The sequence below is a fragment of the Hypanus sabinus genome, chromosome 21 (assembly GCF_030144855.1).
Source record: "Hypanus sabinus isolate sHypSab1 chromosome 21, sHypSab1.hap1, whole genome shotgun sequence".
Taxonomy (NCBI): domain Eukaryota; kingdom Metazoa; phylum Chordata; class Chondrichthyes; order Myliobatiformes; family Dasyatidae; genus Hypanus; species Hypanus sabinus.
The window spans coordinates 61,283,371-61,309,990 of NC_082726.1; the positions used below are offsets into that span (position 1 = coordinate 61,283,371).

General features: G+C 42.1%; 1 protein-coding gene across 1 annotated transcript in view; it reads left to right on the forward strand.

Annotated features, from left to right (window-relative positions):
* Positions 1-26,620, forward strand: part of cdhr1a (cadherin-related family member 1a) — a 66,389-nt gene that overhangs the window by 11,868 nt on the left and 27,901 nt on the right. The window contains exons 4-12 of the mRNA XM_059946694.1: positions 3,930-3,980; positions 5,426-5,515; positions 5,615-5,701; positions 7,880-7,996; positions 9,030-9,173; positions 15,546-15,624; positions 16,083-16,183; positions 20,088-20,291; positions 21,633-21,785. Of these exons, the coding sequence (XP_059802677.1) occupies positions 3,930-3,980; positions 5,426-5,515; positions 5,615-5,701; positions 7,880-7,996; positions 9,030-9,173; positions 15,546-15,624; positions 16,083-16,183; positions 20,088-20,291; positions 21,633-21,785 (1,026 nt within the window). The remainder of the gene's footprint in view (positions 1-3,929; positions 3,981-5,425; positions 5,516-5,614; positions 5,702-7,879; positions 7,997-9,029; positions 9,174-15,545; positions 15,625-16,082; positions 16,184-20,087; positions 20,292-21,632; positions 21,786-26,620) is intronic.

Consider the following 26,620-nt stretch of genomic DNA (forward strand, 5'->3'; position numbering starts at 1 on the left):
CTGGAGTCAGGGCTTTATGCTATGGATCTTGGTAGGGTCACCCATGCCAAATAGGTCAAAGGGTAGAGGCGAGATTAAGAGTGGTCCACCAGTCCTCCAGGTTTGGTGGTTCAGCTCAGGGCTAACAAATCTGACTGGTAAAACAAAATTGTTACAGAAACAGCAATGAAGAATCCTTCTATATCTGAGTGGTCCCGGAAAGACAGAAATGGAGGACCTTCATTGCTGCTTTAAATGCCAGTGGCACAATGGGCAGCAAGATGCTGAATTCCAAAGGCCCCACAGTTATGGGCTGATTCCTACGGACTCCACGGGGGAGCCCATACCATTACTGAGGTACCCCAGAAATTGCATGGGAAACTGCACTCAGGTCCTGCTAATGCTGGATCTGACAGAGAATACTAATGCCCTTCCATTTCAATGGAGATTTTTCCCCACAAGAAAGAAAGATAAGAATGGAATAAATTAATTCTCTGAAAACATATTCACCCTTACTGCAATATCTTTAAAGCTTGAAGTCTTTTACAGATAAGTATTTATTTTTTAATATTTAATACTTAAAGAAATAGTTTGATATTTAAATTTCATTTTGAATTGATCCCGAATGCCAAGGCTATGCAGTACTTTGACTGAACTTGGAATAGACCTGTGGAAGTGAGTGTAATAAGTGACTGTGCTGCTTTAAAAAGGAGACTTAGAAAAAGCAATAAACCAGCATCTTGTCGGGAAAATGTTGGAATCTTCTTTAAAGGCGACATCTATCTATTTAGAACATTATTATATGATTGAACAGAGCCATCATAGATAAATATGAGAGAGAGGAACTCATAACATTCTTAACCATTAGGTACTGTCGGCAAACAAGTCTCTGGGGCCTGATAGACCCCAGAATCCATCTTCCTCAGAATACACTGGTATAATTCTACACTGCCATCATTCTCATACGAGCCATTATTGCCTGGTTTGATGCAGCATCCTCTCACAATGTGCAGAGACTACAGTGAACTGTCAGGTCAGATAAAAACGTCATTGGCTGTGGTCTACCATCATTGTAGGAGTCAAAGAAGCAGGCAGGAAATAAAATCATTGCAGATACTACCCATAATGCAAACCGCCTTTTCCAAAAACTCCCTTCTAGAAAGCGCTACAGAGCAATTAAAACAAAAACTTCACACAATAGACAATAGGTGCAGGAGTAGGCCATTCAGCCCTTTGAGCCAGCACCACCATTCACTGTGATCACGGCTGATCATCCACAATCAGTACCCTGTTCCTGCCTTCTCCCCATGTCCCTTGACTCTGCTATCTTTAAGAACTCTATCTAACTCTTTCTTGAAAGCATCCAGAGAATTGGCCTCCACTGCCTTCTGAGGCAGAGCATTCTATAGATCCACAGCTCTCTGGGTGAAAAAGTTTTTCCTGAACTTCGTTCTAAATGGCCTACCCCTTATTCTTAAACTGTGGCCTCTGGTTCTGGACTCCCCCAACGTTGGGAACATGTTTTCTGCCTCCAGTGTGTCCAATCACTAATAATATCCCTTAATAATCTTATATGTTTCAATCAGGTCCCCTCTCATCCTTCTAAATTCCAGTGTATACAAGCCCAGTCGCTCCAATCTTTCAACATATGACAGTCCCACCATCCCAGGAATCAACCTCGTGAACCTACGCTGCACTCCCTCAATAGCAAGAATGTCCTCCTTAGACTTGGAGACCAAAACTGAACACAATACTCTAGGTGTGGTCTCACCAGGGCCCTGTACAATTGCAGAAGGACCTCTTTGCTCCTATACTCAACTCCCCTTGTTATGAAGACCAATCTTAAAAATCACACCATCTTAAAAATGTCCCCCCCCCACCCCCGGGCAATTCACCTGATCAACCGTTCTAGTTACTCCCCCACCCCCTCTATCCATTTATCCCTTCGCTGCACTGCACTGTAAATACTTTAAACCGTTTTTATAAAACTGTTTATATTGAAAATACAAGTGGGTATTTATTTATTTATACAGATTTTATTTCACTTCTATACTTTAAGTTTTAACTTAATATTTTTTTAAATTGCTGAATGTTGCTTTCTTCTGTGGCATAGCCAATCCTGATCCTACAGCAAGTTCCTAATACATTTATCCAGTGGAATTCAGAACAGTGTGAGGGGATTTAATTGAAGCAAGAAGCAGTTTGATAAGGAGCATCTAGAGGGGGGGAGACACTTAGATTGTCCCGCCTCCATATGGGAGAATCTAAGTATCTGTGCTTAAAAAAATAGGGATCCAAATTAAATATTCGGATAAAGTGAAGTAGTTTTGCTTAGGTGCCATAAATTTTTTAATCAGCAAGGTAACTTCACTCAGCTCAACACAGACTCTGGACTCACTTCCAAGGACTCGACAACTCATGTTCTCTGACATGTCATTCCACGGCCTCTTCTGCTGCTGTGATTAGGCTATACTCTGGTTGGAATAGCAACATCTTATATTCCTTCTGAGCAGCCTCCTTGGGAGCCCTTGTGCAGGATTCCCTAAAGGTTAATTTGCAGGTTGAGTCTGTGGTGAGGAAGGTGATGCACCATCAATAACTCTCGGAGACGGGAGGCAAAAGATAGGCTTTTATTAGCTGCAAACGTGACCACGACATCCTGGAGACTGAGGGAGGAGCAGTGCCTCCAATCACCTTTATCCAGGGGTCTGTGGGAGGAGCCACAGGAGCAGTCAGCAGAGGGGTGTCCAGACAGGTATACACATAGTTTACCACAGAAGGCAAATGTGATTTTGGCATTCACTTCAAGAGGACTGGAACATGAAAGCAACAATGTGACGTTGAAATTTTATAAAGCGCTAGTGAGGCCTCACTTGAAGTATTGTGAGCAGGTTTGGGCCCCTTAGAAAGGATGTGCTGAAACTGGAGAGGTTTCAAGGAGGTTGACAAAAAAGATTCCAGGATCCAATGGCTTGTCATATGAAGAGCATTTGATGGCACTGGGCCTGTACCCAGAATTCAGAAGAATGAGGGGTAACCCAATTGAAACCTATCGAATGGTGAAAGGCCTTGATAGAATGGATGTGGAGAAGATGTTTCCTATGGTGGGAGAATCTAAGACCAGAGGACACAGCCTCAGAATAGAGGGGCATCCTTTTAGAACAGAGATGAGGAGGAATTTCTTTAGCCAGAGAGTGGTGAATCTGTTGAATTCTTTGCCACAGGCAGCTGTGGAGGCCAAGTCTTTATGTATATTTAAACCAGAAGTTGATAGATTCTTGATTGGCCAGGGCATGAAGAGATAATGGCATGAAGGCAGGAGATTGTGGCTGAGAGGAGAACTGGATCAGCCATGATGAAATGGTGGAACAGACTCGATGGGCCAAATGGCCTAATTCTGCTCCCATATCTTATATACTTATGGTCTTTTGGCCTCATATACATTTGATAAGCAATAGAGCAAACGTTTGTTTAGTGTGGATGAGCCTTTGGTGTTGAGGAGACAATTAGATTAACAAACTATCTGTTGGAAGATCTCAACAGGTTGAGCAGCATCTCTAGCAGGAATGTTCTGGGTCAAAGTCATGGATCTTGATCAACCACCCACAGCTGGAGTTCAGAACAGAGAGAGGGGATGTGACTGAAGCATGTAAAATCCAGAGGGATCTAGAAGAGAGGAAATATCTATGGAAGAATCTAAGTGTCTCCTAATTAAGACTTGGATGAGGTGAAGTAGCTTTGCTTAATTGTCATAAGTTCCTAGAACTCTTGTGTCCAGCATCTTCCATCTCTTGTGTCTATAATTAGATTTGTTAAGATTTTACCAAGCAGTGGAATAGGCTTAAAGAGCAATGTGGCCTACTCTTGCTCCTAATGGTGAAATTCATATATTGGATGTCAGCCAGTTTGTTTTGTCCCGTGATATTTAACTGTGTTTCTTTTTTTTTCAGAAGGAAGATGAAATTGAGGCCCTGATCAGTATTTCTGATGGTGTGAATGAAGTAAGATTTATGTCACTTATATATATAAAATCTTATAACATCTGTACAAAAGGGAGATAACCAAGTGTCAGGCAAATGGATTAGTTTAGAGCAATACGAAGCAAACTTTATAGCTCAAAGCGAAACAATGGAGGGTTTTCAGCTAAGAAGAGTGTTTTACAATTGTAAATTGTCATGCCCAATAATCACAGATTCATTCAGCCAACCACATATGTGCTGGCCAGAGGTTACCCATCCACATTAATGCCACATTTCAATGCTTGGCCTCTCGTCTTCTGTGATCCAAGTGCTGAACAAGACACTTTGCATATATTGTCTGCTTCAGCCATGCACTTCAGTGGGCCCACTCAGATCCCCTCTAGATCTCTTACCCTTCACCCTAATCCGTGGCCTTTCAGCTTATTCACCTTTAAAGAAGATTAAGAAGATAAGCTTTATTTGTCACATATACCTGGAAGCACACAGTAAAATGCTTCATTTGCATTACCGGCTAACCGAGTCCCAAGGATTTGCCATGTTTCTGTTACCTACACAGCATGATCACAGCATACTAATCTTTATTAATATTTACCATTACTAACTCATACATCTTTGGAATGTGAGAGGAGATGGGAAAACTCGGAGGAAGCCACATGGGCATGGAGAGAATAAACAAGCGCCCTACAGACAGCGGCAGGATTTGAACCCCAGTCATTGGCACTGTAAAGCATTAGCTAGCCACTATGCTGCCATTCCTCACCTTTGATAAGGGGAAAGGTTTCCTGGAGTCTCCCTATATTATACCCTTTGGAATTTAAAATATCTCCCTCTTAATCTCCTCTCAATGGAAAACTGAAACAGCCTCTCCAATCTCTCCTCAGAACTAAGATACTCCATCTTGATGAATTTCCTCTGCATCCTCTCCAGCGCTATCCCATCCTTCCTACAGTGTGGTGACCCAGCTGAGATCTGATCAATGTTCCATGAATTTGGAGCATAACCTCCCTGTGACTCATGGAGGCCATTATCCAATCTGCCTTCTTAATCATGTCACCTACTGCATTGTCACGTTCAAGAGTCTTTGAACTTGCACACCAAGGTCCCACTGTTTTCTCAGTACTCTCTGCTATTCATGGTAGATGTCCTAACCACCTGCTCAGTATGACTCCACTTCTTTTCATTCATTTAACAATAACCAGCCAGAATCGCCATCACAAAAGCAACATCCTCAAGGTGGCCTTCGTTCTAGTGCATAGTGTTAATTCATAAATCATGGCAGTTTGAGTAAATTCAGAAAATCATTTCATCTTTGGATTGCTGGAGAGCTTCTGATCAAATTTTCTTAAAAACCATCACTGCTCGTTTATTTTAGTGAATGCATTGCGCAGAATTTGTGATATTTTTTATTCAGCATTTCATATACTTCTGCACTTTACTCTTCACTACGAAGCTTTTCGTGCTTACAGGTTGTGGAAAAGGTTCGAATACTTATAACAGACGCTAACGACGAAAGCCCAGAGTTCATGAAGATACCTTATATTGTTAATGTCCCTGAGGCAAGTTGCTTTTCAAAATTTGAGTTCCTTTAGTCAGTAGGAGCAAGGTATTTACAGCAAAACCTTTTAACCATCAATATTTTGTTTTGGATTGGACAGAACACGCCGCCAGGTGCCAGTATCTTCAAAGTATATGCAGTGGACAGGGACAATGGATCTGGGGGCAGTGTCACCTACTTTCTGCAGGTCAGTCTTTCTGACAAATGGTCTGAAAGGATTTCGAAGAACGATTCATTCTTAGGTGATCTTGGAACTTGAGGAAGAGCTGGGTGGTTTGGGTTTCCACTCCGGTTCATTGTTCAGATGTTTGAATGAAATTCGGAGACCTGGTGCTGCGAGCGATTTTACCAAGCTGTTGGTGTAATATGGGAGACCCATCCTTTACAGAAGAACATGTCACAAAGTGAAGCATGTATCACGTTGGCCTTATGGCGAAAGGTCCTCAGTTTGATTCAAGATTGCTTCTTGCCATTCTACAGTACACAAGTGCAAAGGAGAACAAAATCTTTGTACTTTGGCTTTGATGCAGCATAAAAAAACACAATAAGCAATTTTAAAAAAAAGCACCATCTACAGAAGGACTGGTTTGAGTATCTCAGAACCTGAGATTTAACACACAGCTGTCTCTAGAGTTTACCGAGAACGGTGCAAAACACCAAAAAAAAGTCCAATGAGTGGCAGTTCTGTGGGTGAAAATGCCTTATTAATGAGAGAGGTCAGAGGAAAATGGCCAGACTGCTTTAAGCTGACAGGAAGGGGGACAGTAATACAAATAACCACGCGTTACAACAGTGGTGTGCAGAAGAGCATCTGTGAATGCATAACAGGTCGAACCTTGAAGCGGACGGGCTACAGCAGCAGAATTCCACAAGTACACACTCAGTGGCCACTTTATTAGGTATAGGAGGCCCCTAATAAAGCGGCCACTGAGTTTATGTGGTGATTTCAGACCAATGGGGAACTTTGAATGTTCAAAGTAAGTTTTATTATTGGAGTACATATATGTCACCACATACAACCCTGAGAAAGTGTCATCACATTTTTAATCTAAGAAATCTGCAGCTAATTTGAACACAGGAAACTCCCACATAGGGTAACGGGACAAGGATCTGCTTTTTTTGAAAATATTGATTAAGTTTTGGCAAGGAAAGGATACAGAACAATACAGCGCATAAAAAGGAACTTAAACTTCTGCCAAACTAATTAACCCTATAATTAAAACCTTATTAAGTCAGTCCTTTCTTTCTACACAGGTCTGTATCCTGCTATAACCATGTGCCTTAGGAGTTTTGACACCTCTATCATATTTGGCAACACTAGCACTCCAGGCAGTGCATTCGTCTGGAACGTCTAATGCTAACCTATCATCCCCTGTGTATAAAACCTTATTAAATTGGTCCCTTCTGCCTCCGTGTTCCACCATATACATATGCCTAAGGACTTCTTAACACCTCTTTCGTATTTGCCAACACTAGCACTCCAGGCAAAGCATTCCAGACACCCACCACCCTCTGCGTAAAAAGCCCTGTCATGCACATCTGTGTAAATGGCTATGGGGAGAGCTCTCCTGTTCTTCAAAACAGTGCCAGGTCATACTTTATGCATAAGTGAACAAATGGGATTCATCTCAACAGGGAAGCATTTAGAAAAACACTGCTCTCATTTTGAAATCATCAAGATTTCTGTTGCCTCTAGTCAGAAGGCAAAACCAAACCAGAGGCTGGAAATATGAAGTAAACCGATAAAATGCTGGAGTTCTTCAGAAGATCGGGCAACATTTGTTAAAGAAATTTTATTTATTTAGAGACACCAGCATGGAGTGGGCCCTTCCAGCCCTTCGAGATATACCACCTCACAAACCCCAACAGACCTGATTTAACCCTAACCTTATCACAGGACAATTTACAATGACCAATTAACCTACCCGGTGCACCTTTGGACTGTGGGAGGAAACCAGAGCAATGGGGAAAACCCTCACATTCCATTGGGCGGATGTACAGACTCCTTACAGATGATGCCAGAATTGAACTCTGAACTCTAATGCCCCAAGCTGTGATAGTGTCATGCTAATCACTACAATACCTGGAAAATTAATATTTTTGGTGCCCTAAAATCTTGTGGATGTAGTAGATGGTGTGCCTTAAAATATTGACTCTGTTTTTCTCTTCACATTTGCTGACTGTTCTATTGAACATTTACAGCGTTTTCTGGTCTCAGATGTTTTCTCTGCTTTATGATAATATTATTTTAAGTACTTTATTTTGCTTTTAAAACTATCATTTCCTGCACTTCACTGAACAGTTTAGAATTTCTTTCTTGATCCTCCTCTCTAAGCTCTTGGTCCTTTTTGTCTGACTCCCCCAGAACATGCGCAGAAGCAAATTCTCCATTGACCGATACAGTGGGATTCTCCGGGTTAAGCCAAGCACATCTTTAGATTTTGAGAAGTCTCGGGCTCACTTTGTCACTGTTATTGCAAAGGTAAGCTGACGACCTTACAGCAACTGGGAGAAAGTAAAATTCTGAAGTCCACAAGGTAATGCAAATTTGATCTTACTTGTACACTTATACTTAGTTTTTTTATATTTTATTGAGATTTTAGTGGAATAGGCCCTTCCAGTCCTTTCAGTCGCACCGCCCAATTTAACCCTAGCCTAATCACAGGACAATTTACAATGGCTAATTATCCTACCAACCAGTATGCAGGAGGAAACCCATTCAGTCACGGGGATAACGTACCAACTCCTTACAGGCATTGATGGGAATTGAACCCGGGTCACCTGTACTGTAAAGCATTGTGCTAACCACTATGCTACCGTGTTGTCCTAGTTATTATCCTTCAACCCGAATCAGCGTGGATAACTTCACTCATCACAGCACTGACCTGGTTCCACAACCTACGGGCTCACTCTACAACTCATGTTCTCAATATTATTTATTTACTGATTATTATTTTCAATATTTATTTATTTTGGTATTTGCATAGTTTGTTTTCTTTTGCACATTGGTTGTTGTCAGTCTTTGTTTGCATGTAGGTTTTCATTGATTCTATTGTATTTCTTTGTTCTACCTTGGCGGGGCCCCACAACCCAGGATATCCTCACTTCTCACTGCTGCCATCAGGAAGAAGGTAAAGGAGCCTCAAGACCCACACCACCAGGTTCAGGAATAATTATTACCCCTCAACAATCAGGGTCTTGAATCTGAGGGGATAATTTCAATTGCCCCTCACTAAAATGTTATCACAACCAATAGACTCACTTTCAAGGAACTCTTCACCTCAATTCTCAATATTTATTGCTTATTTACTTATTATCATTATTTCTTTCTTTTTTATTTGCACAGTTTGGTGTCTTTTGCATATTGGTTTAATACCCAAGTTGGTGTTGGCTTTCATTGGTTCCGTTAGGATTATCACTCTATAGATTTATTGAATATGCCCACGAGAAGATGTATCTCAGGGTGACAGGTCTGTACTTTGATAATAAATTCACTCTGAACCTTTGTATTACAGGATGGTGGAGGGATACACAAAGGAAAGCATCAGATCCGCTCATCAACTGCCACTGTAACAATTAATGTTGTGGATGTTCAGGACACCCCTCCTGTGTTTACTGGTGTTCCCTATTATGGATACGTGTATGAAGACACAGAACCCGTAAGCCATTTGTTGTCCCAGTTACTCACAGCGTGTAGATTGTCCATCTCTAACTCAGTTTGTGAAAGTGAGCCACTGTGGTTTTTCTGGTGAAGGTAATCCCAAAGTTGGGATGAAAAAGTATTTCCCATCTGACCTGGTGGTGGTGGCCCTATGCGCTTGCTGCCTTAGTCCTTCTTGATGGTCAAGACTGAAAGGTCCTTTTGGTGCAGACTGATCGAAGGACAAGAATGCACTCCGTAGATGGCTCTCATTGCAAATATATTGGTCTGTTACACGGGGGCGACGGAGAAGAACCCAAGTACAGGACACTGGCATGTCAACTCAGTTGGGGAGGCTGGCGTAGACCTGAATGTAGAGCAGGAAACCAGAGGGATCTTGACAAGCAGACGGGACTCTCCAGAAACTAGAGCGGAACTTAGAACTGCCGGTTTTAATCGGAACAGGGAATGAAGTATCACACGAGAATTGACCAACGAACTGGCAACCTGTGATAGAGTCACCATGGTATTTATTTCCCAGTCTCTGATGAAAGCCAGATGTTCGATAATTGGGTAACGAGCAGCAATTGACTGAAACTGGGGCATAATCAGGGAGAAAGAAGTGTTAAAGGGGAACGGCCAACAGGAACCATGGCATGGTCAGCGATAGGAGTGAATTTTCAGTGTGTTGGAGGGAACCAATCAAGTAGGTTGCTCTTTCCTAGATTAAGTTGAATTTCTCATGTATTGTGGTAACTGCACTCATACAAGCATGTGGGAACCATTTAATCACACTCCTGATTTTTGATGGTTGAAAAGCTCTACTAATATATTTAATTACTAATATAATAGTAATTAAGTTCTAAATAATATCACTGGCCATATTTTTTCCAACAGTTTTATCATGTTTCTCTTTTTTTCATTTAGTCTTTTTCTATCTTGCATTCTTGCCTACTCCTATTAGATCTCCACCTGCATAACTTCATGGGTGGTGGGGGAGAGATATTATCTCTACCAAAGGAGGTGTAAGGTGCCCCTTCCACCCAAGAGCCTACAAGTCACCCTCGGGCAAGGTGTAGTAACAGCTTAGCCCTTCCTGCACCCCCCCACCCTGATCAGGGTCACCTGAAGCCATGGGAGCAGGTGGTGGATGGTCGTATGAGCAGCTGGTGCTTATCAATAAGTCCTGATTATGTCACCAGTAACATCAGGTAGAAATCTCTGAAGAACGTTGATAATGGATGGGATCACCCATCTTCTTGCCCAGAAGAAGGCAATGGCAAACCGTTTCTATAGAAACTTTTGCCAAGAACAATCATGGTCATGTGAAGACCGTGATTGCCCATTGTCATACGACATGGAACACAACAAATGAACGAACATAATCTCAGTACTTCAGATAATGTAAGTCTTCTGGTTGGCTGAAGAGAGATTTTACAGTTTTTTTCTCAGCCAATTAAAGGAGAATTCTTATGATGAGGGTGTGTTTTTCTACTGATTGAAAACAGCATCATGATAACCCAAAACATATCGTACTGCTACAGGAAGTCCATGGAGACTAAATTATCTAGTAGCTTATACACTCAGTAGCCATTAAATTAGGTACTTGCTGTACCTAAGAAGTGTCCATTGTGTATATGTTTGTAGTCTTCTGTTACTGTAGCCCATCCACTTCAAAGTTCATTATGCTATGCATTCAGAGATGCTCTTCTGCACACCACTTTTGTAACGCATGGCTATTTGAGTTACTGTCGCCTTCTTGACAGCTTGAATCAGTCTGACTGTTCTCCTCTGACCTTTCTCATTAACAAGGCATTTTTGCCCACAGAATTGCTGCTCACTGCATGTTTTTTGCATCGTTCTCTATAAACTGTAGAGCAGGGGATTCCCAACTTGGGATCACAGACACCTCAGTTAATGGTGGAGGTCCATGGCATAAAAAAAGTTAGGAATCCCTGGTCTAGAGACTGTTGTGAGTGAAAATCCCAGATCAGCAGTTTCTGAGATACTCAAACCACTCCACTTGGCGCCAACAATTATTCCACAGTCAAAGTCACTTAGATCACATTTCTCCCCCATTCTGATGTTTGGCCTGAACAACAACTAAACCTCTTGACCATGTCTGCACGCTTATATGTATTGAGTTGTTGACACATGATTGGCTGATTAGATATTTGCAATAATAGGCAAACAAGAGAAGATCTGCAGATGCTTGTGTGTGTTGCTTAGTTATTTGCATTTATGAGCAGGTGTACAGGGGTACCTAATAAAGTGCTCACTGAGTGTAAGTTTTTTTCTGTTGTTTTTGGTTACAGGTGTAACTAGAAACTGGAAGTATGTCAGCCCAGCCCATAACTGTTGTGGTCTTGTGTGTACACCTCTTTAACCCTCTTTCCAGAGGAAGAGGGCTGTGGTAAATCTTGAACTACACCACATAACTTCCTGAGATTGCCGCAAGTGCTACAGAGTGTCTCTGGGCAGAAGCAAGGTTGTAATGCTAAGGCTTTATAAGAGATTCGTCAGACAATGTCTGCAGTACTGTGGGAGTTTTTTTGATGCCACGTCTAAGAAAGAATGTGTTGGCCTTGGAAGGTGTTAAGCGGAGGTTTATGAGAATGATCCTGGGAATGAAAGGGTTAACATATGGGAGCATTTGCTAGTTCTAGCCCTGTACTGGCTGGAGTTCAGAAGAATGAGGGGGTTCTCATTGAAACCTACTAAATATTGAAAGCCCTAGATTGAACGGGCTTGGAGAGGCTGTTTCCAATAATGTGAGAATCTAGGACCAGAGGGCACAGCCTCAGGATAGAAGAACACCTCTTTAAAACAGAGCTGAAGAGGAATTTCTTCAACCAAATGGTGATGAAGCTGTGGAATTTGTTGCTGTAGATGCATGTGGAGGCTAAATCATTGGGTATATTTAAAGCAGAAGGTTTTGATTTGTGAGAGCACCAAAGGTCACAGGGAGAAGGCTGGAGAATGGAGATGAGAGGGGAAATAAACCAGCCATGATTGAATGGTGGCAGACACAATGGGCTGAATGGCCTAGTTCTGCTTCTAAATCTTATGGTCTTATATACAAAGTTTGTACATGAAAACAAATATCTCAAAGCTCCAAATAAAAGTATCATTTGATCAAATTTGATTTCTGTTGGAAACCAGTAATTCTAAAAGCCAGAGTAGTAATAGATCTAATATACTAATCAAAGATCTAATCTAATAAAAACATTGGGGTTAATGGTAACTTACTGGTGCATTAAGGTAGTTTAACAAACATCTGGTAAAAACAAAATATATTAATTAGAAGTAAGAGTGCTGAGGAAGAGGATTTCTTGGAATGTATGCGGGATGGTTTTCTGAACTAACATGTCAAGGAACCAACAAGAGAGCAGGCCATTCTAGATTGGGTATTGAGCAATGAGGAAGGGTTAGATAGCAATCTTGTCATGTGAGGCCCCTTGGGTAAGAGTGACCATAATATGGTGGAATTCTTCATTAAGATGGAGAGTGACATAGTTAATTCAGAAACAAAGGTTCTGAACTTAAAGAAGGTTAACTTTGAAGGTATGAGACGTGAATTAGCTAAGATAGACTGGCAAATGATACTTCAAGAGTTGACGGTGGATATGCAATGGCAAGCATTTAAAGATCGCATGGATGAACTACAACAATTGTTCATCCCAGTCTGGCAAAAGAATAAACCAGGGAAGGTAGTGCACCTGCGGCTGACAAGGGAAATTAGGGATAGTATCAAGTCCAAAGAAGAAACATATAAATTAGCAAAAAAAAGCGGTACACCTGAGGACTGGGAGAAATTCAGAGACCAGCAGAGGACGACAAAGGGCTTAATTAGGAAAGGGAAAAAAGATTATGAGAGAAATCTGGCAGGGAACATAAAAACTGACCGTAAAAGCTTTTATAGATATGTGAAAAGAAAAAGATTGGTCAAGACAAATGTAGGTCCTTTACAGTCAGAAACAGGTGAATTGATCATAGAGAACAAAGACATGGCAGACAATTGAACAACTACTTTGGTTCTGTCTTCACTAAGGAGGACATATATAATCTTCCGGAAATAGTAAGGAACCGAGGGTCTAGTGAAATGGAGGAACTGAGGAAAATACATGTTAGTAGGGAAATTGAAGGGATTAAAGGCAGATAAATCCCCAGGGCCAGATGGTCTGCATCCCAGAGTGTGTAAGGAAGTAGCCCAAGAAATAGTAGATGCATTAGTGATAATTTTTCAAACTCCTTAGATTCTGGATTAGTTCCTGAGCATTGGAAGGTGGCTAATGTAACCCCACTTTTTAAAAAAGGAAGGAGAGAAAAACCAGGGAATTATAGACCGGTGAGTCTGACATCGGTGGTGGGGAAAATGCTAGATTCGGTTATCAAAGATGTGATAACGGCACATTTGGAAAGAGGTGAAATCATCGGACAAAGGCAGCATGGATTTGTGAAAGGAAAATCATGTCTGACGAATCTTATAGAATTTTTTGAAGATGTAACTAGTAGAGTGGATAGGGGAGAGCCAGTGGATGTGGTATATTTAGATTTTCAAAAGGCTTTTGACAAGGTCCCACACAGGAGATTAGTGTGCAAACTTAAAGCAGACGGTTTTGGGGGTATGGTATTGATGTGGATAGAGAATTGGTTGGCAGACAGGAAGCAAAGAGTGGGAGTAAACGGGACCTTTTCAGAATGGCAGGCAGTGACTAGTGGGGTACCACAAGGCTCAGTGCTGGGACCCCAGTTGTTTACAATATATATTAATGATTTAGATGAGGGAATTAAATGCAGCATCTCCAAGTTTGCGGATGACACAAAGCTGGGCGGCGGTGTTAGCTGTGAGAAGGATGCTAAGAGGATGCAGGGTGACTTGGATAGGTTAGGTGAGTGGGCAAATTCATGGCAGATGCAATTTAATGTGGATAAATGTGAGGTTATCCACTTTGGTTGCAAGAACAGGAAAACAGATTATTATCTGAATGGTGGCCAATTAGGAAAAGAGGAGAAGCAATGAGACCTGGGTGTCATTGTACACCAGTCATTGAAGGTGGGCATGCAGGTACAGCCAGTGGTGAAAAAGGCAAATGGTATGTTGGCATTCATAGCAAAAGGATTTGAGTACAGGAGCAGGGATGTTCTATTGCAGTTGTACAAGGCCTTGGTGAGACCACACCTAGAGTATTGTGTGCAGTTTTGGTCCCCTAATCTGAGGAAAGACATTCTTGCCATAGAGGGAGTACAAAGAAGGTTCACCAGATTGATTCCTGGGATGGCAGGACTTTCATATGAAGAAAGACTGGATCGACTAGGCTTATACTCACTGGAATTTAGAAGATTGAGGGGGGATCTTATTGAAACGTATAAAATTCTAAAGGGATGGACAGGCTAGATGCAGAAAGATTGTTTCCAATGTTGGGGAAGTCTAGAATGAGGTGTCACAGTTTAAGGATAAAGGGGAAGCCTTTTAGGACCGAGATGAGGAAAAACTTCTTCACACAGAGAGTGGTGAATCTGTGGAATTCTTTGCCACAGGAAGCAGTTGAGGCCAGTTCATTGGCTATATTTAAGAGGAAGTTAGATATGGCCCTTGTGGCTAAAGGGATCAGGGGGTATGGAGAGAAAACAGGTACAGGGTTCTGAGTTGGATGATCAGACACAATCATACTGAATGGCGGTACAGGCTCGAAGGGCCAAATGGCCTACTCCTGCACCTATTTTCTATGTTTCTATGTTTCTATGTAAGTAACACACATTTTCCTGGTCCCGGCCAACCATTCCCCATTCCCATTCAGTCCATGGCCTCTCTTCTGCCACAATGAGGCCAGTCTCAAGTTGGAAGAGTAACATCTCATATTCTGTCTAGGTAGCCATCACCTGATGACATGAAATTGATTACTCCTACTTCTGGTAATGTTTCCCCTCCCCCTTCCCTCTTACCCTTCTGGCTTCCTACCTCTAGTCCTCACCCGCCTATCACCTCCCCCTGGTGCCCCTCCTCCTTTCCTTTTTCTTGGGATCCACTCTCTTCTCCTATCTGATTCCTTCTTCTCCAGCCCTTTACCTTTCCCACATTACCTCTCAGCTTTTTCATCCCCCCCCCCCCACCCACCTGGCTTCTCCTGTCACATTCTAGCTTGCCCTCCTTCCCCTCCTGCCACCTCTTTATTGTGACATCATTCCCCTTGCTTTCCAGGACTGTTGAAGGATCTCGGCCTGAAACATTAACTGTTTATTCATTTCCATCGATGATGCCTGACTTGATGACTTCCTCCAGCATCTTGTGTGGGATGCAGTAAAAAAAAGCTCACATTTTAACCATAAAAGTAAAGGAACATCGTGCCATTCAAATAGCTTACAAACTGTATTTTAATTTTCCTTCCAGGGTTCAGAAATATTTAGTGTGGTGGCTTACGATGGAGACCGTGGAAACCCAAATCCAATCCATTACTCAATTGCACATGGTAAGCAAAAAAAATACAATTGTATTTCAGTACTGTAGTTAACAATGATTTGGACATAGAACTTAAAGCAGTACATGGTCCATGGTACTGTATTTACCAGCCTTTTAACCTACTTCAAGCTCAAACTGACCCTTCCTTCCCACAAAACCCTCCACTTTTATTTCATCCATGTGCTTACCTAACAGTCTCTTATGTATCCCTAGTGTATCTTACTTTACCATTAGCCCTGGCAATGCATTCCATTTGTGAAAATCTATTTCTGACATCCTCTCCACTATACAGTACTCTCCTCCAAGCACCTTAAAATTAAACCCCCTTGTATTAACTATTTCTGTCCTGGGAAAAACATGCTGGCTCTCCATGCCTCTTATCATCTTATACATCTCTACCAAGTCACTTTTCATCCTCCTTCACTCTGTCTGGGTACAGTTAATTTTTATCTTGCTGTTTGTTATCAGGAAATGATGGTTCCTTTGAAATAAATAGTACAAATGGGGTCTTTACACTTCTGAAAACTACAGAACAACTTCAGAAGGATGTTTACAAGTTATTAATTCAGGTGAGTCAAAATTAGCGCTGATGTTATACTTAAAATATAGTTTTGATCCGATACTGACTGGTTCATCCATTTGAATGTAATATTACAGAAATATTTCTAAATCTCCCTGGATACTCAAAGTCACATTTGGTTGAAATCTGGCATAATTTCCTTATGTTCAAACACGTACTGTATATGCACTGTTGCAATGGAAACTTCCTTTCAGCAATATCACAAGTACATAGCATCGGAAAAACAATAATCTCAAGAAAAACACATAAATTATGCAAGAGATAATATAATTAAAAAATAAGTCAGTAACTTTCTCTCTCCACAGATTGACAGTTCAATATTGTCATTTTTATGGTATAAAATAGTTTATTGTTCAGACCCACAGCTGTGGCGATGGAACCTTTAGTTAGTTGCAGAATTGACACACTTTATTACTGCTCATTAACTTCTGCCATATAGGGCAGCAGTGAACGCTCGTCTCTCTCTCTGTCTGTCCTTGGCCATCTTCTCTATTGTGCCCCAGCTGTGGTTCAGGGTCATCAGTCAGATACAGATATAGAAGGATTCTTTATTACCATTTCCTTAACAATTGTTTTTGACCAGTCAGAGTTGTTAGCCCTGCACTGAACCCCCAAACTTGGAGTACTGGTAGACCATTCTTAGTCTGGCCTCTACCCTTTGACCTGTTTGGCATGAGACAATAGACAATAGGTGCAGAAGTAGACCATTCGGCCCCTCAAGTCTGCACCGCCATTCTGAGATCATGGCTGATCATTCACTATCAATACCCAGTCCCTGCCTTGTCCCCATATCCCTTGATTCCCCTATCCATCAGATATCTATCCAGCTCCTTCTTGAAAGCATCCAGAGAATTGGCCTCCACCGTCTTCTGAGGTAGTGCATTCCACACCTGCACAACTCTCTGGGAGAAGAAGCTCTTCCTCAACTCTGTTTTAAATAACTGACCTCTTATTCTCAATCCATGCCCTCTGGTACTGGACTCTCCCAACATCTGGAACATATTTCCTGCCTCAATCCTATCAAATCCTTTAATTATCTTAAACGTTTCAATCAGATCCCCTCTCAATCTCCTCAATTCCAGCATGTACAAGCCCAATCTCTCCAATCTCTCTGCGTAAGACAGCCCTGCCATCCCAGGAATCAACCTAGTGAATCTACGCTGCACTTCCTCAACTGCCAGAATGTCCTTCCTTAAACCTGGAGACCAAAACTGTACACAATACTCCAGGTGTGGTCTCACCAGGGCCCTGTACAAATGCAAAAGGACATCCTTGCTCTTGTATTCAATTCCCCTTGTAATAAAGGCCAACATTCCATTTGCCCTCTTCACTGCCTGTTACACTTGCTCATTCACCTTCATTGACTGGTGAACTAGGACTCCTAGGTCTCTTTGCATTTCTCCCTTACCTAACTCTACACCGTTCAGACAATACTCTGCCCTCTTGTTCCTGCTTCCAATGTGGATAACTTCACATTTATTCACATTGAATGACATCTGCCAAGTATCTGCCCACTCACCCAGCCTATCCAAGTCTCCCTGTATTCTCCTAACGTCCTCTTCGCATGTCACATTGCCACCCAGTTTAGTATCGTCAGCAAACTTGCTGATATAGTTTTCAATGCCCTCATCTAAATCATTGACATAAATCGTAAAGAGCTGTGGTCCCAATACAGAGCCCTGTGGTACCCCACTAGTCACCTCCAGCCAGTCCGAGAAACACCCATTCACTGCTACCCTTTGCTTTCTATCTGCCAACCAGTTTTCTATCCATGTTGAAACCCTGCCCCCAATGCCATGAGCTCTGATTTTACTCACCAATCTCCTATGTGGCACCTTATCGAATGCCTTCTGAAAATCTAGGTATACAACATCCACTGGCTTACCCTCGTCTAACATCCTTGTTACACCCTCAAAAAACTCCAACAGATTAGTCAAGCATGATTTGCCCTTGGTAAATCCATGCTGGCTCGGCCTAATCCTATTTCTGCCATCTAGATCTGCCACTATTTCGTCCTTAATAATGGACTCAAGCATCTTCCCCACGACTGACGTTAGGCTAACAAGGCGATAGTTCTCCGTTTTCTCCTTCCCTCCCTTCTTGAAAAGTGGGATAACATTAGCCACTCTCCAACCTTCAGGAACTGATCCTGAATCTAAGGAACATTGGAAAATGATTACCAATGTATCCTCAATTTCCTGAGCCACCTCTTTTAGAACCCTCGGATGCAGACCATCTGGACCCGGGGATTTATTAGCCTTCAGTCCTACCAGTCTACTCATCACAGTTTCTTTCCTAATGTCAATCTGTCTCAATTCCTCTGATATCTTATGACCCTGGCCCATCCATACATCTGGGAGATTGCTTGTGTCCTCCCTGGTGAAGACAGATCTAAAGTACGCATTAAATTCTGTTGCCATTTCCCTGTTTCCCATAACAATTTCTCCCAATTCATTCTTCAAGGGGCCAACATTGTTCTTAACTATCTTCTTTCTCTTCACATAGCTAAAAAAGCTTTTGCTATCCCCTTTTATATTCCTGGCTAGACTGAGCTCATACCTGATTTTTTCTCTCCGTATTGCTTTTTTAGTTAAGATCTGCTGCTCCTTAAAACTTTCCCAATCATCTGTATTCCCACTCATCTTAGCCCTGTCATACTTCTTTTTCTTTAATGCTATACAATCTCTGACTTCCTTTGTCAACCACTGTGGCCCTTCCCCCTCTTTGAATCCTTCCTTCTCATTGGAATGAACTGCTTTTGCATCTTTTGTATTATGCCCAAGAATATCTGCCACTGCTGATCCACTGTCTTTCCTGCCAGGGCATCTGCCCATTTAACTTTGGCCAGCTCTTCCCTCATGGCTCCGTAGTCTCCTTTATTTAATTGCAATACTGACACCTCTGATCTGCCCTTATCCCTCTCAAATTGTAGATAAAAACTTATCATGTTATGATCACTACTTCCTAATGGCTCCTTTACTTCAAGATCACTTATCAATTCCTGTTCATTACACATCACCAAGTCCAAAATAGCCTCGTTCCTGGTTGGCTCAAGCACAAGCTGTTCCAAAAATACATCCCTTAGACACTCCACAAACTCCCTATCCTGGGGTCCAGCACCTACCTGATTCTCCCAGTTCACCTGCATGTTGACCATAACGACTACATTACCTTTAGCACATGCCAATGTTAACTCCCTAATCAACTTGTACCCAATATCCACGCAATATGAGTGACCCTACCAAGAGCCAAAGCACGAGGCTCTGACTCCAGCCAACATGGCTCTTCAGGTCATTGAGGCACACAAGCCTCCAAACCCAATGACAAGGTTGTGATCCTCTTGCAGGACACACTTTAATAGTCCAGGTGTCTGACTTGTTTCCAAAGAGAGAGGATCATTTGTTGGTCCTCCACTTGCTGGAGAGATACTGTGTGGTCTGAAAAATCGCTGAATGATTCCAATCAGGTTGGCCCTACATAGTAATAGGACAAGCACTCATCTGTGTAATCCACACACCCCATGGCTTCATCCAGAGCTGGCACTGTTCCTCACAGGGAGAGAAGTAGCAGTTTGATCCCTCTGTTCCATTACACTTTCTAGTGCCCCACTATTCATAAAATAGGTTCCAGGTTGGTTTGACTTGGCAAAACCCAAGGTACAGTAGTTTGATGTTATCACCTCCACTGATAGGTCACTGCTAAACGAGGTTCTCTAACTTGTGTCTTCCATGACAGAGCACCGGAGACAGTCAGGCAACAACAGGTTCACTCTTCATTTCATTTATCAGTCTGTTCCACAGTCCAATCACCAGTACTTAACACACTGTTACACAACATCAAAATGTGTTCACACAGCTGGAACTCATTAAAAATCTAACCTTTCTTTGTACAAGGCCTCAGAAGTTGACCCAGATGTCGATACACCAGTGTTTATGACAGCCATGGTGACAATCCAAGTGGTCGATCTCAACAATCATCGGCCCACCTTCTATGGTGAACATGGACCCCAGTCACAATTTGAGATCACGATGCAGGAACATCCACCTGCGGGAGAGATACTGCGTGGTCTGAAAATCACAGTGAATGATTCTGATCAGGTTGGCCCTGTTGGTGTTGGTTTACTACTGTTGCATTTACCGAGACTGAGTCAATAGCTTGTCATACATACTGAACATACAGATCAAATCATTTATTCATCATGTGCCGTGTTGTTTGACGTGGATGATCATGGTCTTTCCATGACCATGATAGTTCTTGCTAGATTCTTCTCAAAGGAAATGCACCTGGTTTTCTGCCTAGTCCCATCTTCCTGACCTAGGACCATAGTCCTCAATACTCCTCTCATCCATGCACTGCTACAAACTTCTCCTGTTACAATTGAATATGCATCAGTGGTGGGAAATGGGCAGCAAATCATGAACACATGAGATTCTGCAGATGCTGGAAATCCAGGGCAACACACACAAAATGCTGGAGGAACTCAGCAGGTCAGGCAGAATCTGTGGAAAGAAATAAACAGTTAGCATTTCGGGCCAAGACCCTTCATCAGGTCTGGAAAGGAAGGGGGTTAGAAGCACAATAAGAGGGTGGGGGAGGGAAAGGAGTACAAGCTAGAAAAGTGATAGGTAAAGCCAAATGTGTGGGGGAGGGAGATGAAGTAAGAAGCTGGGAGGTGATTGGTAGTAAAGGGCTGAAGAAGAATCTGATAGGTGAGGAGAATAGATAATGGGTGAAAAGGAAGGAGGAGGGGCACCAGGGGGGTGATAGGTAGGTGAAGAGAAGAGGTCAGAGAGAAGACAGAGTGGGGAATAGAAGAAAAGGGAAGGGAGAGTGAGAAAAAATACTAGAAGTTAGAGAAATCAATATGGCATGAACATTGATTTCTCTAACTTCTGGTAATTTTTCCCAAACTATCAATTGCTTACCCATTTCCAAGGAAGTGGCTGGTCAATAGTTTGAATTAAGGCACTTCATCTGGACTGGAAGTAGAGTAGAACGGTCTTGACCTGAAATGTTGACTGCCTATATCCCTCTACAAGTGCTGCCTGACCCATTGATTCCTCCAGTAGCTTGTTTCTGGCTCCAGATTCCAGCATCTCCAAGGAGTTTGAGATTCTTGGATATGAGGCAACTAAAGAACATAGGAGTCAGACAGGGATGCAGAATCAGTGTCTTCCACCTGTTCCTATTCCTTAATCAAGTTGTTTTACTGAATGATTTGTCAGATCTTGCAAACATATGATATAATTTCATGTCAGTGTTTACTGTAACTTGTACTATCACTTCTGATGAAACACATGTAGAGGTCCCGAAGACCTTACTCCATTCCAAAAAGCAACAGAAGAAAAGACTTGGTCAAACATTTTCTTGAGAACAGGGATCTTTACACCAAGTAACGGGGAACAAACAAATGTAATAAATCTTTATTTGTGCTTCAGGGGGCAAATGCACAATTTAGCCTCACGTTGGTTGGCGATGGGGGAGTATTCCGAGTTATTCCACAGACCATCCTCAGTGAAGCCCAGGTCACCATAATAGTGGAGAACTCAACTGCCATTGACTACGAGATATTCCAAATGTTCACTTTTGAGGTACGTGAGCTCCATGTATTGAATATAAACATTGAAATGGAACAATTGAATAATGAGGAGAGACTAGAGAGGGTGAGGCTGTTTCCCCTGAAATTATTCCCCATTATCAGAGGTAGATAAAAGTAGTGGGCATAGATGGAGACAGGTGTGGTGCAGAGAGAATAAAATGGGATTATTGTAGAGTTCTACCCCATGGAAATAGGCCCTTGGGCCCAACAAGTCCATGCCAGCCAAGATGTCTAACTTAGTCGGTCTCAACTGCCTGTGCTTGGCTCAATTCCCTCTAAACTTTTCCTAAACGTATACAGTACTGTGCAAGAGTCTTCAGCATACTGTAGCTAGGGACGTCTAAGACTTTTGCACCATACTGTGGTAATTTTTTGTTTTGCATTGTAATACTGCTACTAATAAAAACAAATTTCATGACATATGTGAGTGATGATAAACCTGATTCTGACATGGCTCCCTATTGTGGACTGAAAATGGGAAGGGGGCAGGGAGAGGGAAGTCATGGGTTGGGAAAAGGGGAAGGAAGAGGGGAGGCAATGAAAAACACCAGAGAGGCATTTTGTAATGAGCAGTAAACCAATTGTTTGGAATCATATAACCTTGCCTGGTGTCTTTGGGCTGGGTGTATCTGCACCTGTGCCATCCCCTATCTCTGGCATCCCTTCTCTGCCACCTGTCCCCCACCTCCCCCACAATACACTCCACATTCACTATTCCCAACATCCTGTGCCCTCTCCGTTCCATGTTGACAAATACAGTATTGTGCAGAAGTCTTTCAGTACTCTATATATACACCATGCTCCGGATGAAAACATTACTCCTCAGGTTCCTATTAAATCTTTTCCCTTCCCACATTTAAATTTATGCCCTTTAGTTATTGATTTAGTTCTAGGAAAAAGACCCTATATTTGACCATATCTATGACCCTCATACATCTCTATAAGATTATCCATCATTCTCCAATGAGAACAATCCCACTCTGCTCAACCTGTGTCCATAACTCAGTCTTTTGAGTCTTGACAACCTCCTTATAGTTCTATTCTCACCGCTGTCATCATGAAGGAGCTACAGGAGTGTAAGGACCCATGCTACCAGGTTCAGGAACAGTTACTACCCCTTACCCATCAGGCTCTTGAACCAAAGGGGATAACCACTCCACTTCACTTGCCCCATTATTGAAATGTTCCCTTGACCTATTAACTCACTTTCAGGGATTCTTCATCTCACGTTCTTGATATTTATTTATTTATTTGTGGGGGCTTTTTTTGTTTGTTCATTCGTTTTGTATCTGCACACTGGTTGAACACCCAAGTTGGTGCAGCCCTTCATTGATTCTGTTATGGTTATTATTTAATGGATTTATTGAGTGTGCCTGCAAGAAAATAAATCTCATTAACATGTTGGCAAGTTTAATATTTGAAAACTGTTGAAAGTCAGAAATTTGCCAAGGGCATATGATCCACAGGGTTTTGATCGAGTCACACTGAGGCAGTCTGTCACATTTGGGACAAATGTTGCCTCCACAATATTAGGGATCCTGCACCAGCAATGGGTCCTTGAAGGAAAGCACCACTGCTGAGAGAAGATAAAGATTAGCTTTAGATTTTTACATATACGTCAAAAAATCAAAAATTACAGTGAAGTCGATGATGGAGACAGCCCACAATTGTCACCGCATCTCCGGCACCAACACTGCATGCCTACAATTCAGTGACCCTAACTGTGCATCTTTTGAATGTGGGGGAAAACTGAAGACCCAGAGGAAAGACATGCATTCACAGGAAGAACGTACAAACTCCATTTCCAGAAAAGTTGGGATATTTTCCAAAATGCAATAAAAACAAAAATCTGTGATATGTTAATTCACGTGAACCTTTATTTAACTGACAAAAGTACAAAGAAAAGATTTTCAATAGTTTTACTGATCAACTTAATTGTATTTTGTAAATATACACAAATTTAGAATTTGATGGCTGCAACACACTCAACAAAAGTTGGGACAGAGTCAAAATAAGATTGAAAAGTGCACAGAATATTCAAGTAACACCGGTTTGGAAGACTCCACATTAAGCAGGCTAATTGGTAGCAGGAGAGGTATCATGACTGGGTATAAAAGTAGCGTCCATCAAAGGCTCAGTCTTTGCAAGCAAGGATGGGTCGTGGCTCACCCCTTTGTGCCAAAATTCGTGAGAGAATTGTTAGTCAGTTCACATTTCCCAACGCTAGATTGCAGAGAATTTAGGTCTTGCAACATCTGCAGTACGTAATATTGTGAAAAGATTCAGAGAATTCAGAGACATCTCAGTGCGTAAAGGACAAGGTCGGAAACCACTGTTGAATGCGCATGATCTTCGAGCCTTCAGGCGGCACTGCTTAAGAAACCGTCATGCTACTGTGACAATTATAGCCACCTGGGCTCGGGAGTACTTCAGAAAACCATTGTCACTTAACACAGTCCGTCACTACATCCAGAAATGTAACTTGAAACTGTATTACGCAAGGAGGAAGCCATACATCAACTCTATGCAGAAATGCCGGCGAATTCTCTGGGCCTGAGCTCATCTCAGATGGACCGAAAGACTGTGGAACCGTGTGCTGTGGTCAGATGAGTCCACATTTCAGCTAGTTTTCGGAAAAAACGGATGTCGAGTTCTCCGTGCCAAAGATGAAAATGACCATCCTGATTGTTATCAGTGTAAGGTGCAAAAGCCAGCATCTGAGATGGTATGGGGGTGCATCAGTGCCCACAGCATGGGTGAGTTGCATGTATGTGAAGGTACCATTGACTCTGAGGCGTATATTAGGATTTTAGAGAGACATATGTTGCCATCAAGGCGACGTCTCTTCCCGGGACGTCCATGCTTATTTCAGCAGGACAATGCCAGACCACATTCTGCACAGGCTACAACAGCATGGCTTTGCAGATACAGAGTGCGTGTGCTTGACTGGCCTGCTGCCAGTCCAGATCTATCTCTTATTGAATATGTATGGCACATCATGTAGAGGAGAATCAGACAACGGAGACCACAGACTGTTGAGCAGCTGAAGTCTTATATCAAGCAAGAATGGACAAAATTTCCAATTGCAAATCTACTACAATTAGTATCCTCAGTTCCAAAATGATTAAAAAGTGTTATTAAAAGGAAAGGTGATGTAACACAATGGTAAACATGCCTCTGTCCCAACTTTTTTTGAGTGTGTTGCAGCCATCAAATTCTAAATGTCCCAACTTTTCTGGAAATGGAGTTTATACAAACATCTTACCGACAGCAATGGGAATCAAAGACCGATCGCTGATCATTGACACTGTAAAGTGATTGTGCTAACTGCTACCCTACTCTGTCACATTCTACAGTGTACTCACCCCTGGCCTCATTTGAGAGTGTCAACCATTCGAGCTATGGCATTGAGTCTTTCCCAACATCCCGTGCTCCAGGAATGTCCTTTGTAAAAATGCTTCCATGTCATTCAACTAGGCAAGATGTGGGTCAACTTTAAAAAAAAAGCTGCATTCGTCACAGGTAGAGTAAACCTGTGTGATATAAATTCCACACCCCTTGTTTATAAACTGACACAGCTGGCAGAGACACTGTCTCATGTATATCTTGAGGTCTGCATTGTCGACGTGGAGTTTGCACGTTCCCCCGTAACCAAGTGGTTTTCTCTGAGTACTCTGGTTTCCCAACCTCCTGTGCAGGCCAGAGGGTTAAAAGGCCACTGTAAGTTGTTTCCAGTGTGTGGCTAAGTGGTAGAAGTTGAAGGGAGTTGGTAGGAACATGGGACAGATAAAATGCATCAGGCTGTGATTAGAGAAAATGGGAGGCTGATATTCAGTATGGACTGGTGCTGAATCGTGTTGTCTGATTCTACAATTCTGAAAATCAGTGTGTCCAAAAAAGTAAATCTTGCAGATTTTGGAATGCTGAAATGAAACAGAAAATGCTGGAAGTACTCAGTAGTACACACAGCAGCTGTGCAGGAACCATCCATCCAATGGGAAACATTAGCTCTGTCTCTCTGTCCCCACGTAACCTGCTTGAGCAGTTCAAGTTCAATGTTATGTTTTGTCATCCAACCATTATACCAACAAGTAAAACAACGTTCCTCTGGGCCAAGGTGAACCACACAGCGCATATAACTCACACACACAACACTTAAGGTAATACTACCACAAATAAATTAACAGACAATAATGCTGCCGGAGAAATTCAGCAGGCCAGTCAGCATCAATGAAGAGGAGTAAACAGCCGACGTGTTGGGCCGAGCCCCTTAATCAGGACGGGATTATCTGCTCAATTTTGAAGATTCTATGCATAAATCAGCTGCTAAATTCAATTTAGCAAAAAAGCAATGACACAACAAAAAATACTTCATTGGCTGTAAAGAGCTTTGGGGACATTTTAAAACGAATTCCATAAATCCATGACCATCTAGCTAAAAAAATTTCTCCTCATCTCTGTTTTAAATGGGTACCCTTTAATTCTAAGACTGTGACCTCTTGTCCTGGACTCACCCACCAAGGGAAACAGCCTTTCCACATCTACTCTGTCTAACCTTTTCAACATTCAAAATGTTTCTATGAGATCCCCTCTCATTCTTCTATACTCCAATGAATACAATCCAAGAGCCAACAAATGCTCCTCATATGTTAGTCCCTGCATTCCAGGAATCATCCTAGTGAATCTTCTCTGAACCCTCTCCAACATCAGCACATCCTTTCTAAGATAGGGGGCCCAAAACTGCACACAGTATTCCAAATGGGGTCTCACCAGTGCCCCATACAGCCTCATCAACACCTCCTTACTCTTATACACTACTCCTCTTGA